The sequence below is a fragment of the Phocoena phocoena genome, chromosome 17, assembly GCF_963924675.1.
Source record: "Phocoena phocoena chromosome 17, mPhoPho1.1, whole genome shotgun sequence".
NCBI classification, from domain to species: domain Eukaryota; kingdom Metazoa; phylum Chordata; class Mammalia; order Artiodactyla; family Phocoenidae; genus Phocoena; species Phocoena phocoena.
In genome coordinates, this window is record NC_089235.1 from 28665032 (window position 1) to 28681492 (window position 16461).

At 33.0% G+C, this 16461-nt stretch overlaps 1 protein-coding gene across 2 annotated transcripts in view; it reads left to right on the plus strand.

Moving 5' to 3' along the window:
• The window catches only part of LRRCC1 (leucine rich repeat and coiled-coil centrosomal protein 1), a 41871-nt gene extending 29628 nt beyond the window's left edge, over window positions 1-12243 (plus strand). For both annotated transcript variants that reach the window (XM_065895221.1, XM_065895222.1), the window contains 8 exons: window positions 1243-1444; window positions 1988-2173; window positions 2918-3092; window positions 3954-4117; window positions 6974-7182; window positions 7275-7412; window positions 10142-10277; window positions 12121-12243. In XM_065895221.1, the coding sequence (XP_065751293.1) occupies window positions 1243-1444; window positions 1988-2173; window positions 2918-3092; window positions 3954-4117; window positions 6974-7182; window positions 7275-7412; window positions 10142-10277; window positions 12121-12243 (1333 nt within the window). The remainder of the gene's footprint in view (window positions 1-1242; window positions 1445-1987; window positions 2174-2917; window positions 3093-3953; window positions 4118-6973; window positions 7183-7274; window positions 7413-10141; window positions 10278-12120) is intronic.
• Window positions 12244-16461: the final 4218 nt, after the last annotated feature.

Genomic DNA, 16461 nt, shown 5'->3' on the forward strand with positions numbered 1-16461 from the left:
TAGAATCAGTCTTAGAGTTAGAACCAGTAGCTTAAAAACAAATCAGTAACTTTATTGAGGTTGAGGTATGGGCTTATAGCAATGAAGCTCATTTTCCATTTCTTTAAGCCCAACTAAAAATTGATCATTGTAATATAGAGAAAGCTGTTTTAATTGACTTCCAAGTAACTACTTGTTAAATTATCAGTATTCTTTATCCCTTTGAAGCAGGGTTCAACAAACTTTCTCTGTGAAGGTCCAGATAGAAAATATCAATATTTTAGGCTTTTCAGGTCATGCCAAGCTATCTCTTTGTACCACAAAAGTAACCATAGACAGCACATAAATGAATGGGCATGGCTGTGTTTCAGTAAAAATTTACTTCCCCACAAGAAGGACAGCAGGCCGGATTTGGTCTATGGGCTATAGTTTGCCAACACCTGCATTTTAGAGTCCACAGTAATTTAAGCACATTCAGCTAGTTATCTGCTTACTACCAGTTGAATTGTATGATTGCCATGAGTTAATTGTGTTTGTTCTCAGGCCTATTTTGGTTTTGTCCTTGTATAAATCAAATTTTAATATATAAATTAAATTTTGATGCTCTGGGGAAAATTGTCATCATATGTGTGGTCAAGACAACTATAAAAGATTGGGGGGCAAATATCACAAAAATCTAAAAATTGGCACTTAATTTTCTTTTCAGATATCTTTTAACTTGTTCTAGTTTAAAGAAACCAAAACCAGAAGTAATGGGTTTTGTTTTATGAGTTTGATTTATTCAAGAAAAATACTGGAGAACTCTGAAGAATGAATTCACATTGAAATTAAAAAACTGGCCCTATATTAAAAGATTGGTGAAATTTCACACATAACTTGTTTTCAATTAACCAGCCACCAGGACCAGTCAGACTGTATTTATTGTATGTCAAAGACTCAACCAAAGTAGAAGATGCAGTGAGACAGAACCTGACTTCTGTGAATGCACCCAAAGAATTTTAGAAACCATAAAATGATTCTGAACTATCTCAGTGAAGTTAAGATTTGGCGTACTCCTCTTATCCCTGTCACCACCGAATACGCAATCAAAACTCATATTCTTTCTGTATCTACCATCCTATCCCTAGTTTTCTGTGTGTGAAAGTGAGGGGCTGATCTTTAACAATAGGGAATATAGAACATTTAGTAACTATTTAAAAGACCTTTAAAGTTTTTCTTTCCAGATAAACAGCACCCTGTGATTTTTATTTGTTTTTCATCCAGGAAAGACCTTGAAACAAGGGAGTTTTTTAGTGAAGCTGAGTTCCAGGAAGCCTTAGCTAAAGAAATTGCTAAAGAAGAGAGAAAACATGAACAAGTTATAAAAGAATACCAAGACAAAATTGATGCATTAAACCAACAGTATATGGATTTAGAAAATGAATTCCGTATTGCTTTAACTGTTGAAGCCAGAAGATTTAAAGATGTAAGAATGGCGTCTAGCTTTTTATTGAAAACAGAATCAACAAGATATGGCTTGATAAGAAGACTACATTTTAGAATTCTAGCTCTATTTGCATGTTGGCTATATGATCTTAACCAAATTACTTAAATTCTTAGAGCCTTATTTTTTCACATAAATAATAGCTAATCTTCAGTGCTATTGCCAAAGCTAAGTGAGGTTATAAATGGTCAAGTAAAGAGAGCACAAATAGGAATTAGGAAACCTGAATTCTCTATTACTATAGAGCACGGATTGGCAAACTAAAGTCTCCAGGCTCTATAAATAAAGTTTTATTAGAACAGAGTCATGCCCACTTGTTTACATAGTATCTGTGGCTGCTTTTATGTTATAATAGCAGGGTTGAGGACTTACAACACAAACACATATGGCCTGGCTAGCCTGCAAAGCCAATTATCTGTCAATTTTATTCTGATTCTAAAAATGAAAGAAGTAAGCTGTTTCCAGAAACAGGTATTTTCCAAATATTTGCAGAACTGCTATTTATAATGCAATTTTGAAATATAGGTTAAAGATGGTTTTGAAAATGTTGCAACTGAATTAGCAAAGAGCAAGCATGCTCTTGTTTGGGCTCAACGAAAAGAAAATGAATCTTCCTCTTTAATTAAAGATCTAACCAGTATGGTGAAGGAACAAAAAACAAAGCTGGCAGAAGTTTCTAAATTGAAACAGGAAACAGCAACAAATTTACAGGTAAGACATTGTAACATTATATTTCCTTTTTAATTTTTTATGTCATTTTCTCAAGAATATTGTGATGATTTGAGGAAGTACACAATTATGAACTAGATAACACTACTTATATATTCTTAACGTGTGTGAAAAGTAATATAATTAGGAGATAAACCATGATTGCACAGATTGTATTGCTTACACTAAAATAGTATTTAAGTAAAATAAGTGAATTAATTTTAAGAAGCATACTAAGTAAATGTACCAGTTTTACAGTGATACAGGTAGTTGAAGTTTGGGAAATACATGAATTGTTGATATATTAATTTTGTGGTAGTGGTTGTTTTTACATATACCTAACTATAATAATTTTTTAATTACTTTATTTCTGTTGTCTCAATTTTAAATATTAGTGGTATTTTGCCCAAAAGGACTCACTTTCTATAAGTAACCTTTAGACTATTGATATAAACAATATTTGTTGAGAAATTTTGAGTATTACATGTGTAGTTGCTCTTTTAAGATATTAAATAAAATTCAGAGCATTTACAGGAGTAGGCTCTTAAAATTTGACTTTTTATTTCATGACCTACATTTATCTTTAGTTAATAAAATTTAAACATTTTTTGATGTAAAATTTAGGAACATTTACTTTGTATTTGCTTAAATAGCATTTTTTCTCATTATAAAATGCAAAAAGAAAATAAACGCTTAAATATAATAATTACTTTGCATATTTTTTCAATGTGTTTTGGTGGTATACAGAATCAAATCAACACACTTGAAATTTTAAGTGAAGATGACAAGAAGAAGAGTATTCAAATAGAACTTCTCAAGCATGAAAAAATGCAGCTTATTTCCGAACTAGCAGCCAAGGAATCGCTAATTTATGGTTTAAGGACAGAAAGAAAAGTATGGGGACATGAGTTGGCACAACAGGGTAAAATTCTCAATTTTCAAAGGGAAAAAATAGCCCATTCTGCTAATCCAACAAATCTGGGTATTAGAAAAGGAAGGGCTTAACTCTGCCTAGACATACCAAGAAAGAAGGTGACACTGTATATGAAAGGAGAAGTAGTCATTTGCCAGTCAAACAGGAATGAAATTATACTTAGGAATTGGGAAGTAGTTTATTACACCTGTTACGAAGTTATAGCTCTGATTTTTTTGCTGTTGGTTTTCTTCCCCACTATAATTTGGTTACGTTTCTGAACAGGTATACATTTCTTTCTTATCTAGTGATTTTAAATTATTTGTACATATGCAGCATTCATTTTTTTAGCTAAAAATGTTGCTAACATTTATGTTGTTATATGTGGAGAAATGTGAAATCGTTTATGAAAGAAAACCACTTTAGGTTCAGATAAACTTACCCTCAGTCTCATTCCCTTTCCAGTCACCATAAGGCAAGAGATATACACCATTTTAAGGCATTCTTAGAGACTTCATAAATTATGAATAGTAGGTGTTGGCCTGAATGGAACATTGTTCATTTGTCCATTCCATATAGAAATCTATAATATGATTTTGTTTGGACAGCATAACATGACCCATTAAATATTTCATGTCTGAGTTACTTGTTCATGATTTGTGGTTTTAGGTTCTCAAATAGCCACAGTTGTTTAGAAGGCCTTTTTGTTCTTTTCCCCTTTCCTCTTCATATTGTACTATTATATATTTTGTTTCTTTATTCAGCTTTTCTTTTTATTAACTATATTATACATTGTAAAATTAGATGTTCATAAAATATAAATTCTCCAAGGTCTTTTTAAGTTTTTTACTGATGATGTTTGTTTCTTAGGATCTTCTCTAGCCCAAAATCATGGGAGACTAGAGGCTCAAATTGAAAGTTTGTGTAGGGAGAATGAATCTCTGCGAAAGGCAAGTGAACGTGATAATGACACATTAAGAATTAAGTGCAAAATCGTAGAAGACCAAACTGAAACCATTGGAAAATTAAAAAAAGTAAGTTTGACATTTTATTATAGGAAAAGAACATGTGGAAAGTTTGAAAGATCTGTGGATCATAGTATAATAATAAATATTTGTCTCAGTGCATCCCAGCTGTTATGGAATTTAAGACATATTATCATGTTTTTTCTTTTATGTTTGCCTCTTTGCTTTTAAAAGTTATATATGGGGCTTCCCTGGTGGCGCAGTGGTTGAGAGTCTGCCTGCCAATGCAGGGGACACGGGTTCGTGCCCCGGTCTGGGAGGATCCCACATGTCATGGAGCTGCTGGGCCCGTGGGCCATGGCCGCTGGGCCCGCGCGTCTGGAGCCTGTGTTCCGTAACGGGAGAGGCCACATCAGTGAGAGGCCTACATACCGCAAAAAAAAAAAAAAAAAGTTATATATGACATTTATTTATTAACTTATTAACTTGAAATTACTTTTACCTCAAAACTTTATGGAAAATGTTATGGCCCTTTGAAATAATTGGAAGTAGTGTCCATAAAGGGTTAGGAACCACAAAAACAAATATTTTATTTAAACTTTTCATTGTTTAGTATCTTCCAATATTGCTAATTCACATTTCGAAATTATGACAGAACCTGCTATCCTATATTTTAAAGTATCTGAATAGAAAGAATGTAAAAGATTCTTGCTTGTTCCCAAGGGAAACCGTTTTTACCCTGTTCTTCAATATGGCCTATCTTAAGAGAGAATACTAACAGGATCACTTGTTTCAAAGTATCTTACATGAAAATTTCCAGAGAAATATTCTAAAAGTTAGCTTGAACAGTGAATCAAATTTGAACTCCAAAATTTTCTTCTAGAGATTATCTTTAAGGTATAAAAATAGCTGAGAAAGGGTTTTTAAGAAACTTGTAAGTGAGATTATCACCCATAAAGTTAGGAACTCATTCTTTACAGTAATTATAACTACCTAAGATTTGATTTTTTTTTCATTTAGTCATTTTTAAGAAACTCCTTGAGAACTTAACTTCATCAAGTACAGAAAATAGAGAAACATATTTATCACCATGTTGCTATATCCATAGCTAGATTTAGGCTGTGAATGATTTAACTGTATAACCCTAAACAATTATACTGGTTTTTTGGTTTTGCATGAAACCAGAATTTCAATTTTATCTGTCATACATGCCAAGCTACACTGAAAATTATTTAAATTTTTTAGCAGTGAGCATTTTTTCTTGTTTTAAAAATCTATACTTGGTATATAATACTTGTGGTTGACATAACTGCTTCCACAGTAAGACTACTGCTTATTAATCTCTGAGCAGAGTTTTGGGAGGAAATGACTAGAAATGAATAAATAGTGGAGCCAAAAAACAGATGACTTTTAGTCTTAGATTTTTGGTTTAAAAAAAAAAAGTTTTCAGATTTTCAACTCATCATTTTTCTTTTCACAACTTAGTACATTTACTTTAAAGAACACTGTATCAGTCTCAAAGATATGAGCATTAATGGTACATTCCATCTAATCACAGAACATACAGAGATAGCTAGGCATAATTTCTTTTAGCAGTAAATTTATCATAGCTAATAACTTAAAGGGATAATGACCTAATCTGCAAAATTTGGAGTTCAGTGTTTTCAATTAAGTAGATCCTGTAGTTAGCTTCTGACTATGGAAATTAGAAACAAATCTTTTGAGATTTGGTTTCCTCCTGTGTATTATTTTGGTACTTTTAAGTATGGATCACAAAATTCTCTGATGCTACAATGTTATTCTTTCTATTAATGGGGTTTTTCATAAGAATCTTCTATAGCTTTTGTGGATTCCTAATATAATATGTGTCAAGACTGCTTTCCTCTAAGTACTTACTTAAGTATTACTCTTAAGTACAAGAGTTGTGAGGAGAAAATAAACAATTCATGCCTTTTATGCAAATGTTGGTCAAGACTAGAAGACTACCTGATATCTTTGCTTAGAATTTTTAGATATATAACACACTGAGGAATTGAACCACATTTTTTAAAATAGTGATGAATTCATGCCTAAATTAGCCTTGTTCAGTATTTGTTTGTTTGCCTCCATCTGCTTCCCAAAAGGGAAAAAAAGGCAAGGTGGGGCAGGGGAAACAGGGTAAAAACAAAAACTGCCAATTTCATCTTTTCTCACTTTCAGAGACTGATATCAGTAGTTGGTGTTATAGCAGGGCTGTTCCTGCCGTCCAGGCATACCCCCTTAAAGCAAACATGTTCATTGAAGTAAATAACCCATAAAAGGCCTAACACCTGCAAACACTTAACAGTGCCTAAGGCGGTCTTGAGCTTTCATTATCCTCTGATTTGTAATATGCAAATAGAGGATAAAGTATGACTCACAGTATAGAAGATTTAATAAAAGGAAGTTTTGGGGGATGTAGAGACTGTTTTCATGTGACATTGTAATAGTGATGAAATCATACTTTATTTTAAAGTATTTGCTCATCCTAATGCAGAAGACCCTTGTTAGCATAGTAGAAATAGCATTTTAATTTGTATCATACATGCACAGTGAACATAAGTCTTTGCTGTATTCCATGTTAATTGAAATTTTCATTGCAGTTTTCTTTTCCTTCTACTCCCTCTGTGTGGTTGGTAGTTACTCACTTAATGAAATAAAAAGTGTAAATAGTGCATCTTTCTTAGTGGCAGTTGAAACATAGTAGTAGTGCTATTCCTTATTGATTGTGATTTTTAAAATGTTCTGTAAATCTTTTCTAAAACATTCTTTGAATGTTCAATTTATTTTTTAGTCTATAGTTTTTATAACTTTAAACCATATTGAATTAATTAGGAAATGAGACATTCAAGATTAATAAAAATAATTATTTTTTTAAATAATGATTTTTTTTCTGTAAAAATGAAGTGTTTACAGGAAAGAGACGAGCAAATCAAAATATTACACGAAAAGATCACTGAAATACAAAAATGTACCCAAGAACAACTTGATGAAAAATCTTCACAACTGGATGAAATAATTGAGAAACTAGAAAGACACAATGAAAGAAAAGAAAAACTAAAACAGCAGTTGAAAGTAAAGGAATTAGAACTTGAAGAAATTAGAAAAGCTTACAGGTATTTTATGAATTTCCTGTTGAGAAATTACATGTGGCTTAATAATTTCATATAACCAATTTTATTTTTTAAATTATTTCTTCTCATATTAGTACACTTAATCAGAAGTGGCATGATAAAGGAGAGCTTCTGTGTCATCTTGAAATGCAAGTAAAAGAAGTGAAAGAAAACTTTGAAAACAAAGAAAGGAAACTTAAAGCAGAAAGAGACAAAAGTATTGAACTGCAAAAGTAAGTCCTAAAGTATGTGGGATATGTTTAAACATAAAACTGAATTGGGGGGCTTCCCTGGTGGCGCAGTGGTTGAGAGTCTGCCTGCCGATGCAGGGGACACGGGTTCGTGCCCCGGTCCAGGAAGATCCCACATGCTGCAGAGCAGCTGGGCCCGTGAGCCATGGCCGCTGAGCCGGCGCGTCCGGAGCCTGTGCTCCGCAAGGGGAGAGGCCACAGCAGTGAGAGGCCCGCGCACCGCAAAAAAAAAAAAAAAAAAAAAAAAAAAAAACTGAATTGGGATGGGTGGGTTGTATAGGACGGCGGGGGGATGGGGGTGAGGAGGGTAAAAACATGCTGGACATAGGTATTTGCCAAGTACTTTATTTCCATTCCATCTATAAAATGATTATAATAGTTCCTACTTTAATGTTTGATGTGAGGTTTAAACTTTATATATATGTGTGTATTTATGTATATATATATGGTTTGTATATTTAACATTTAAATAGTGCCTGACACATAGTAATTGCTGTATAAATATTTCATTTTTATTACTGTGATTATTGTTTTCAAACTCTGTTTGAATGAAAGCAGCAAGTGATATTTTTGGCTGTTGTATGTGGAGTTTAGAGGAGGAAATCACTGACTACCAGGGACAGTGAGCTCCTGAAGAAGCTAAAACAGATTTAGGTAGCAGTTGGCCTGCACCAGCTGAGGATAAGAGTTGATTTTAAAGAAGGGGAAGGAAATATATACATATATGCCATTGTTTTATGGATTTTATAAAATACTCTAGAGGAAATGAGGGTTTTACCTTGTAAGCTGTATAACTAGACTTGTTAAAATAATTTACAAAGTTGACTGCCTTAAAAATTAGGTAGCATGGTTTAGTGACCAGTGCTCATGTCAAGATACAGAATGGCATAGATAACATGGCATATAGGTAGCCAAAAAATCTCATATAGAGAGAGATAGGTTCCCATTATATCAAGTCTAATAGAACCTGGAAATTTGATTTCTCATATTTTAATTCTTTGAAAAGGTGTTATTTTACTCCCCAGAAAGTTTTGGTTGATAATACAGTCATTTGTTTATTTGCTAAGGGACCCTGTTCCACTTTGCTTTACAACCAAGCACTAATACAGAGACCTTGACTTGCAACCTATTGCAGTTTTCTTTCCTGCTGGTCACAGCTTTGCAGTTTGGAGTCCTTTTGATCCTAAAAGAAACAATCATTTCATATAACTAGCAGTTCCTAAACTTAATAAAAATCATAAAGCCTGACAATTTTTAGAATCTCTTATATTGCATTGTTTATCATGTCTTTAAGAGCAAAACAATAAAGGCTTGATTTTATACATTAATGCTTTTATGACTAAGATTGATAATATGATTTTTAATTTAATGGAATTTTAATAAAATAAGTACATTATTGTTCATAAGAATAGATTTTATTTGCATAGTTTCTTATAATGTATAAATTGATTTTTTTCTTATATCTTATTTTGAACCCAGCAATAATTTTGTGAGTTTGGCTGAACAGGCAGGATTATTGTGTTTTATAGTTGACAAACTTTAAACACAGAGTTTGTGACTCGCCCTTAGTCACATAGCTACCAACTGTTGCAACTGGGAATAAAAAAAAAAGACTTTTGATTCATGGTCCTGATGCTGAAAACTCATCCTCTGTATGCTGGTGCCGAATCAAGTCTCAGAGACAGAGTTTCGGGTGAAATAGAGAAGAATGGCTTTATTGCTTTGCTGGGCAAAGGGGGACACAACAGCCTTGTGCCTCAAAAAACTGTGTCCCAGCCTGAGAAGTGAGGAGTTTTATAGCAATGGTTCAAGGGTGGAGCGGCTAATAAGGATCAGGGTGTGTGCAGTGCCTGCACTCCTTTAATCTGGCCTCAGGTGGTCTCCTGATGAGCTTCTCTGGTTCCTTTAATCTGGTGTCAGGTGGTCTTCTCCCTAGTCTCTGCATCCCCTCCCTTCCCTCATTAGCAACTCTTTGAATCTGCCCTTTGGAACTCAGGGAAGGTCATGGAGGCTGGAGTCTATTCCCTACAAACAAGAAATGGGGACACAGAAAGGCTTCCATGCCCAGGAGCCCCACAGGGTCCTGCTTGGTTTCAGTCCCAATGTTCAATCCACTATTACAATGGGCTGTGCCAAAACCAGGAAGTTTGTTCATTATGGACTTAACGTTTTTAATAAAATTATTCATACTTAATATAAAGGAATGGGTATTTGGCCTATAAGAAACTTATAGCACTAAAATTTTGTGAATATTGTTTATAATTTATTAACATAGGGTTTTACCCATTAAGCATTAACATAGGGAAGTCAGACATATATGCTTACAAACTTGAACCTTCCTATAGTATATATACCTCAAATTATTATCACACTGCTAATACATGGAGGAAAAAAAGATTGATAGTAGCATCTATGAAGGTGCTTATAAACCATATTCTTAGACTCAAAATAAATGAGAACCAATGTACTCTAACTTTCAGAGGGTAATAGTGTAACAAACTTCCATTGATGTTACCTTACTCTATTCTGTTACTAAGATTCTGTTGGATGGTGAACTACTTATATCTTTAGTTACCCAAGATGGCCCTTTGTTATTTAATGGAGTTATGCTTCCATTAAAATATGAATGTAAGAGCTTCCATCTAAAAAGGCAAAAAACAGCCTAATTTTTATATGTACCAGTAGATATGTGGGTTTGTTTTGTTTTTAAGGGATGCAATAGAAATGCTTCATAGTATGGATGATGCATTTAAAAAACAAGTTGATGCAATTGTTGAAGCTCATCAAGCTGAAATAATACAACTGGCAAGTGAAAAGCAGAAATGTATTGATTCTGCAAATTTAAAGGTACTGTAAGTAAAATTCACTTTGATAATCAGTATTAAATTGTTATAGCTAAGTAAATTGGATCTTTGACAATGATAAAAGAGAAAAGGAAGCATGATTTAATAACCAAATAGATATGAAGAAAATTGCCAGTACAATCATGAAGCCAGACCAAAATGTCGGTAATACTTAGATTAGGTGTAGAATATAATTTTAATGAAACCAAGATTATAAGTTTGATTCTGATGTGCACCTGCTCCATGAACTCTGGATAAAAATTTCTGTATCCCTAGCCAATTTCAGCTGGAAGCCCCTTCGGTTACACATAGGCAAGATGAGAATGTGAATGTATTAAATACAATCCATCACTACCTAGGACAAGTTCTCAAGGAGTGTTTTATTATCAATTAGGGTTCAAAACTATCAAATTTCTCATTTTAATATCATTGACAAAGGAATGGGTTAGGATGATAGTAAATCAGAGGGAAACATCAAAATTACCTGCAGAGCTTTTTAATAATACATATGCATGTGCTTCCCCCTCAGACTTTCATTCACTAAGACTGGGATCAGACCCAGGTATTTTTCTCAACAGGTGCTTCTGATATGATCCCTCTGTTAGTTAAGATTCACTAGATGAGCAGACAGTTACAAATTTCCATTTTTCCCTGATTTTGAAGTAATAATAAGAAACAGATATCTTTAAGACTGGAGATTTATAAATCAGCAACTGGAAAAGGAAAAGAGTTAATAGAAAAGGAAAGTGATACTTCATATATTACAATCAAGGTTGTATAATTAAATGACATTACCATCAGGAGTCTATGTAACCAGAAAGGGGGATTTAGGTCTTTGGAAATAATCACAATGAATAAGGAAATATAACTTGTTCAAAATTTAGTTCTTTGTTTCATTTCAAGTTAACAGATGTTTCAGATATTTTATTTAAAATCTACCGATTGTTGAACAAGAGTACATTAGGTATTACTAAATAAAGTATAAAATTAGGCCTTTAGCTAAAAAGAAAATACTGTGTTTGATTATGGACATCTTGCCAATATGATGTAATATCAAAGGAAGGTGTTTGTTAGAGAATAGAAAAATTTCACCAAAGCTTAAATGCAGTAATCATGAAAAAAAATTGTAAGGCATCACGTAGAGGTGATCATTTAAATTAGAAAAAATGTTTTCAAAGGGAAAAAAATTAGGAAGTCTATACCAGAGATTAGGAAGAGGGAAGTAAACAGAAAGGGATGATGATATTGGTAGTACTCTCAGGAATGTTGTATGATAGGAGAGAGAGTTTCAAGCAGAAATTAATAGTATCAAATACATTGAATCCTAGGAGAATGTAGGTTAACAATAAAATCATAAGATGATCTCTCAAAAAGATGGTAATTTATAACCACCACCAGCAATTTTAGAAATGCAGTGTTTAAAGAGTTTCTTTGGAAACGGAGGTTGTTTCAGTTTTTAAAGTCAAATTCATGATTCAGCATTCATAATCAGCACAGGACAGTGGAAAGATTAAGTCAGAAGACTGGTATCATCCAAATATGCTCCTGAGAAGCTACACAACTTGAACAAGTTTTCTAAATTATAAAATAGAGTTAAAATAAATTACCATGTGTTAATCACAAGAACCTATGAGAAATAAATGGATAATACACATGTAAGTACTTTGTATACAGTATAACATTTTCCCTATTAGTATTTGAACAAGTTAACATTTTATTAACCTCTGTGCTTTAAATGGACATCACAAAATACAAAATGTATAAGAATAAATTTTTCACTTTTTTGCATTTTTTAAAATACATTTTCATTAAGAAATGTAAATGTTATAAAATTTATGTTGATTTAGGTTCATCAAGTTGAAGAAGAAATGCGTGGACTTCTGGAAGAAACGTGCAAGAACAAAAAAGCAATGGAAATAAAAATTAAGCAACTTGCTTTTGCTCTAAATCAAATTCAGCAAGAAATGTGATGGTTCTGAGAATGGATTGAATTGAAATGAACCAGCAGACCTATTGTAAAAATGATTAAATATTGTGATAGTAGTAACTGCTATGACTTTGAAATGTCTTTTTCTACACATTTCATTCTAATTATATTTTAAAAGACTTGATCAAGTATTTATTAATTGTATATGTAGGTTTTTTTATAATAAATTGTTGACAATTATGTGTATTAGAAAAACCTACCAAAATAACTAAAAACACTTTTTCTTGTTTCGGTGCTGTACATTGTTTGCTAATTACACATTTGCCTATGAGGGAAAGTATTTTAATATCGTTGTTAACCTTACTGTGTTGATGAAGAACTAATTATATTTATTGGTTGTCCTTTAGTTGACATAGCGCCATTCTTTTGAAAGGCTCGTAAATGTAGCTAAAAAATATTTTAAATCTGTATAAGGGATGTGGTATTTTTAAGAATGCATATGTAAGTATCTCCACATCACTCATAATGACCCCTTTTTATATAATGCATATGACTTTTTCATTAAAGATTACATTTAAGGTTTTATAAACATTGTCTCAAGAGGAACACTACCGTTCCACTGTCATTCTCTCATTTTTCCTTTTTAGTTACTATTTATGAAGAGAATTCTTATTTTGTAACTGGAAACAGTTTTCTTCCATTTCATATCAGTTCACTTATTACTATTTCACTTTTGTCATCTCTTATGTTCCTCTGTATTCAGAACAAAGATCTAAATACTATTCTCCTTACTATTTCTGAAAGAATATAATACCTAATCCTTAACTAATAGCCAGTGAACTAAGTTTTGAAAATTAAATGGAATCAGAAAAAATGTAAAGAGAGGGCCCCATTTTGTTATAGGCAAGATTTATACTGAAATCCATGGGACATCAAGCATGTCAATGTATGTAATGGGAGTCTGTGGAGGAGGGGAGGACATAAGAAATATTGGGGGAAATAATAGCTGAAAACTTCCTAAATTTGATGAAAAAGGTTAACCTACAAATTCAAGAACTTCTGTAAAACCCAGGATAAGCACAAAGAGAACCACACCTAGACACTTAAGAGTCAAACTGTTGGGAAAATCTTGAAAGCAGTGAGAAAATATGATTTATTTCATATAAAGAAACAATATAACTAACAGTTGACTTCTCATCAGAAATAATGGAGACCAGAAGGCAATGAAAGACATATTTTAGGTACAGGAAGAAAAGGAACAGTACATCCAGGGCTCCCCTGGTGGCACAGTGGTTGAGAGTCCACCTGCCGATGCAGGGGACACGGGTTCGTGCTCCGGTCCGGGAAGATACCCCACGGAGCAGTTGGGCCCGTGAGCCATGGCGGCTGAGCCTGCGCGTCCGGAGCCTGTGCTCCGCAACGGGAGAGGCCACAACAGTGAGAGGCCCATGTACTGCAAAAAAAACAAAAAAAAAAAGAATTCTACATCCAACAATATTATCCCTCAGAATAAATGCAAAGCAAATGAGACTAGAAGCAGTGGGCTGACAGAGTACTCAAAAAAAGTTAGCTAAGAATCTTATATCCCACAAAACTATCTTTTAAACATGAAACCAAAACAAAGTCATTCCCAGGTAACAGAAAATGTGTTCCTACCAGACCCACCTTACAACAAAGGCTGAAGGAAGTTCTTAAGGCTTCAGATCCTTTCAGAAGGTGACCCTAGAGAGTAATTTGAATACACATGAGAAGAAAAAAACACCAGTAAAGGTAATTATAAAAGAATATAAATATATATTTCTTTTCCTTTCATCCCTTAGCTGATTAAAAAAGCAAATATGTAAAACAATGTGTATAATTGTATTATTGGGAGTAAAACAAAATGTAATATTTCTCAATATCAGCACAAAGGTGGGTAAAAGCAAAGCTCTACAGAAGCAAGGAAGTAACAGACAGTAACTTGAAATCATAGGAACAAGTGACACCAATAATAAATATGAAAATGTAACTGTATATATTTGCTCTTCTTAGACTTTGTTATATAAAACAACTATAAAAACAGTTGCAATTATAAAATAGATGTAACATATATAACAGCACAAAAAGGAAGAGAATAGAGCTATATAGAAGATTCTATATTTCATTGAAACTGGGTTAGTATAAATCTGTTGTATATTCTGATAAGGTATGTATAAGCCATTGTGAAGCCATTAAGGAAGTAACTCAAAATAAATAACTAAAGAATAGAATTAAAATGTTATACTAGAAAATATTTGTGTAATACAAAAGAAGCAGAAGTAGAGCAATAAAGTATAAAGCAATTATTAAATGCAATAAAAAAGACAAGATATTTAGAAAACAAAAAATGGCAGAAATAAGTTCAACTCATGTATAATTCAACTACATCAATAATTATGTTGTGTGACTGGATTAAATAATCCAAAAGACAAAAATAGACAAGAAAACAAGATCCAGCTGTGTGTTGCCTACAAGACACTTTCAAATATGCAAATAGGTTGAAAGTAAAAGGACAGAAAAAGATATGTAAATAGCAACCATAAGAAAGATGGAGTGGCTATACTAATATCAGACAAAATAGACTTTGAAACAAAAATGTACTAGTAGGAAAGATGATAAAATGTCAATTTATCAGGAATGTATAATAATTATTAACATGGATGTACCTACTGGCATATTCCCAAAATTCATGAAGCAAAACTGACAGGCTTGAAGGGAAAAATAGGTAATTCAACAGTTACAGAAAATTCAATACTTCACTTTCAATAATGGATAGAACAATGAGGCATGAGATCAACAAGAGAACAGAAGACTTCAACGACACGGTAAACCAACTAGGCCTAACAGACATCTGCAGGATGCTTTCAACAACAGCAGAATCTTTACATTCTTCTGAAGTGCACATGGAACATTCTGCAGTATAGATTAGATGGAAGGTCAGAAAGCAAGCCTCAATGGGTTTAGAAGTATTGAAATCACACAAAGTATGCTCTGTGACCACAGCAAACTGAAATTAGGAAGGAATAACAAATTTGGGGAATTTACAATTATGTGGAAATTAAACACACTCCTAACTAAATAAGTACTGGATCAAAGAAGAAATCACAAGGGAAATTAGAAAAATTCTTTGAGGTGAATGGAAATGAAAAGAATGTAACAAAATTTATGAGATGTAACTAAAGTAGTTGTCAGAAGGAAATTTTTTATCTGCAAGCAACTACATTAAAAAAGAAGAAAAACCTGAAATTAATATCCTAACCTTCCACCTATAAATACTGGGAAAAGTGGAGCAAACTAAAGCCAAAGCAGACAGACTGAAGGAAATAAAAATTAGAGCAGAAATTAATGAAAATAGAAAAACAATACAATCAGTGCACCTAAAATTTTGACTTTGAAAAATCTACAAAATAAACCTTGAGCTAAATTAATTCAGGATAAAAGGGCTCAAATTATTAAAATCAGGAATGAGCACAAGAAAATGATAATAATAATAAGGGTGGGAGGAAACTCTGGAAGTTGTTGAATATGTTTATGGCCTTAATGTTGGTGATAGTTTCATGAGTTTATACTTACTCCCGCTCATCAAATTGTACAGACTATGTACAGCTTTTGCATGTCAATCATACCTTAATACAGTGGTTTAAAATAAAAAGAAAGAACTCCATAGGCAATAGAATAAAAAAGAATAAAATTCTTAGGTATAAATTTAACAAAAGAAGTGCAAATCTCATACTCTGAAAACTACAAAACATGGTTGAAAGGAAACAAAGAAGACAATATTCATGGATTGGAAGACTTAAGGTGGTAATTCTCCCCAAACTCATCTACAGGTTAAATGCAATCCCTACCAAAATTTCGGCTAGCTTATTTGCATAAATTGACAACATGGTCTCTAAAATTCATACAGAAATTCAAGGGACCTAGACTATCAATCTTGAAAAAGTTGGAAAACTCACACTTCTTCATTTAAAATCTTACTAGAAAGGTACAGAGGGACAGCAGCCAAGATGGCAGAGTAAAAGGACCCTAAGCTCACCTCCTCTCAGGAGTACACAAAAATAACAAAAATCTGCAGAACAACCATCATTTAAAAAGACTGAAACCTACCAGAAAATATCATTTAAAAAGACTGAAACCTACCAGAAAATATCCTCTATAGCTAAAGACATAAAGAAGGAACCACAATGAGACTGGTAGGAGGGACAGACTCATAATATAATCAAATCTCATCCCCCCTGCGTGG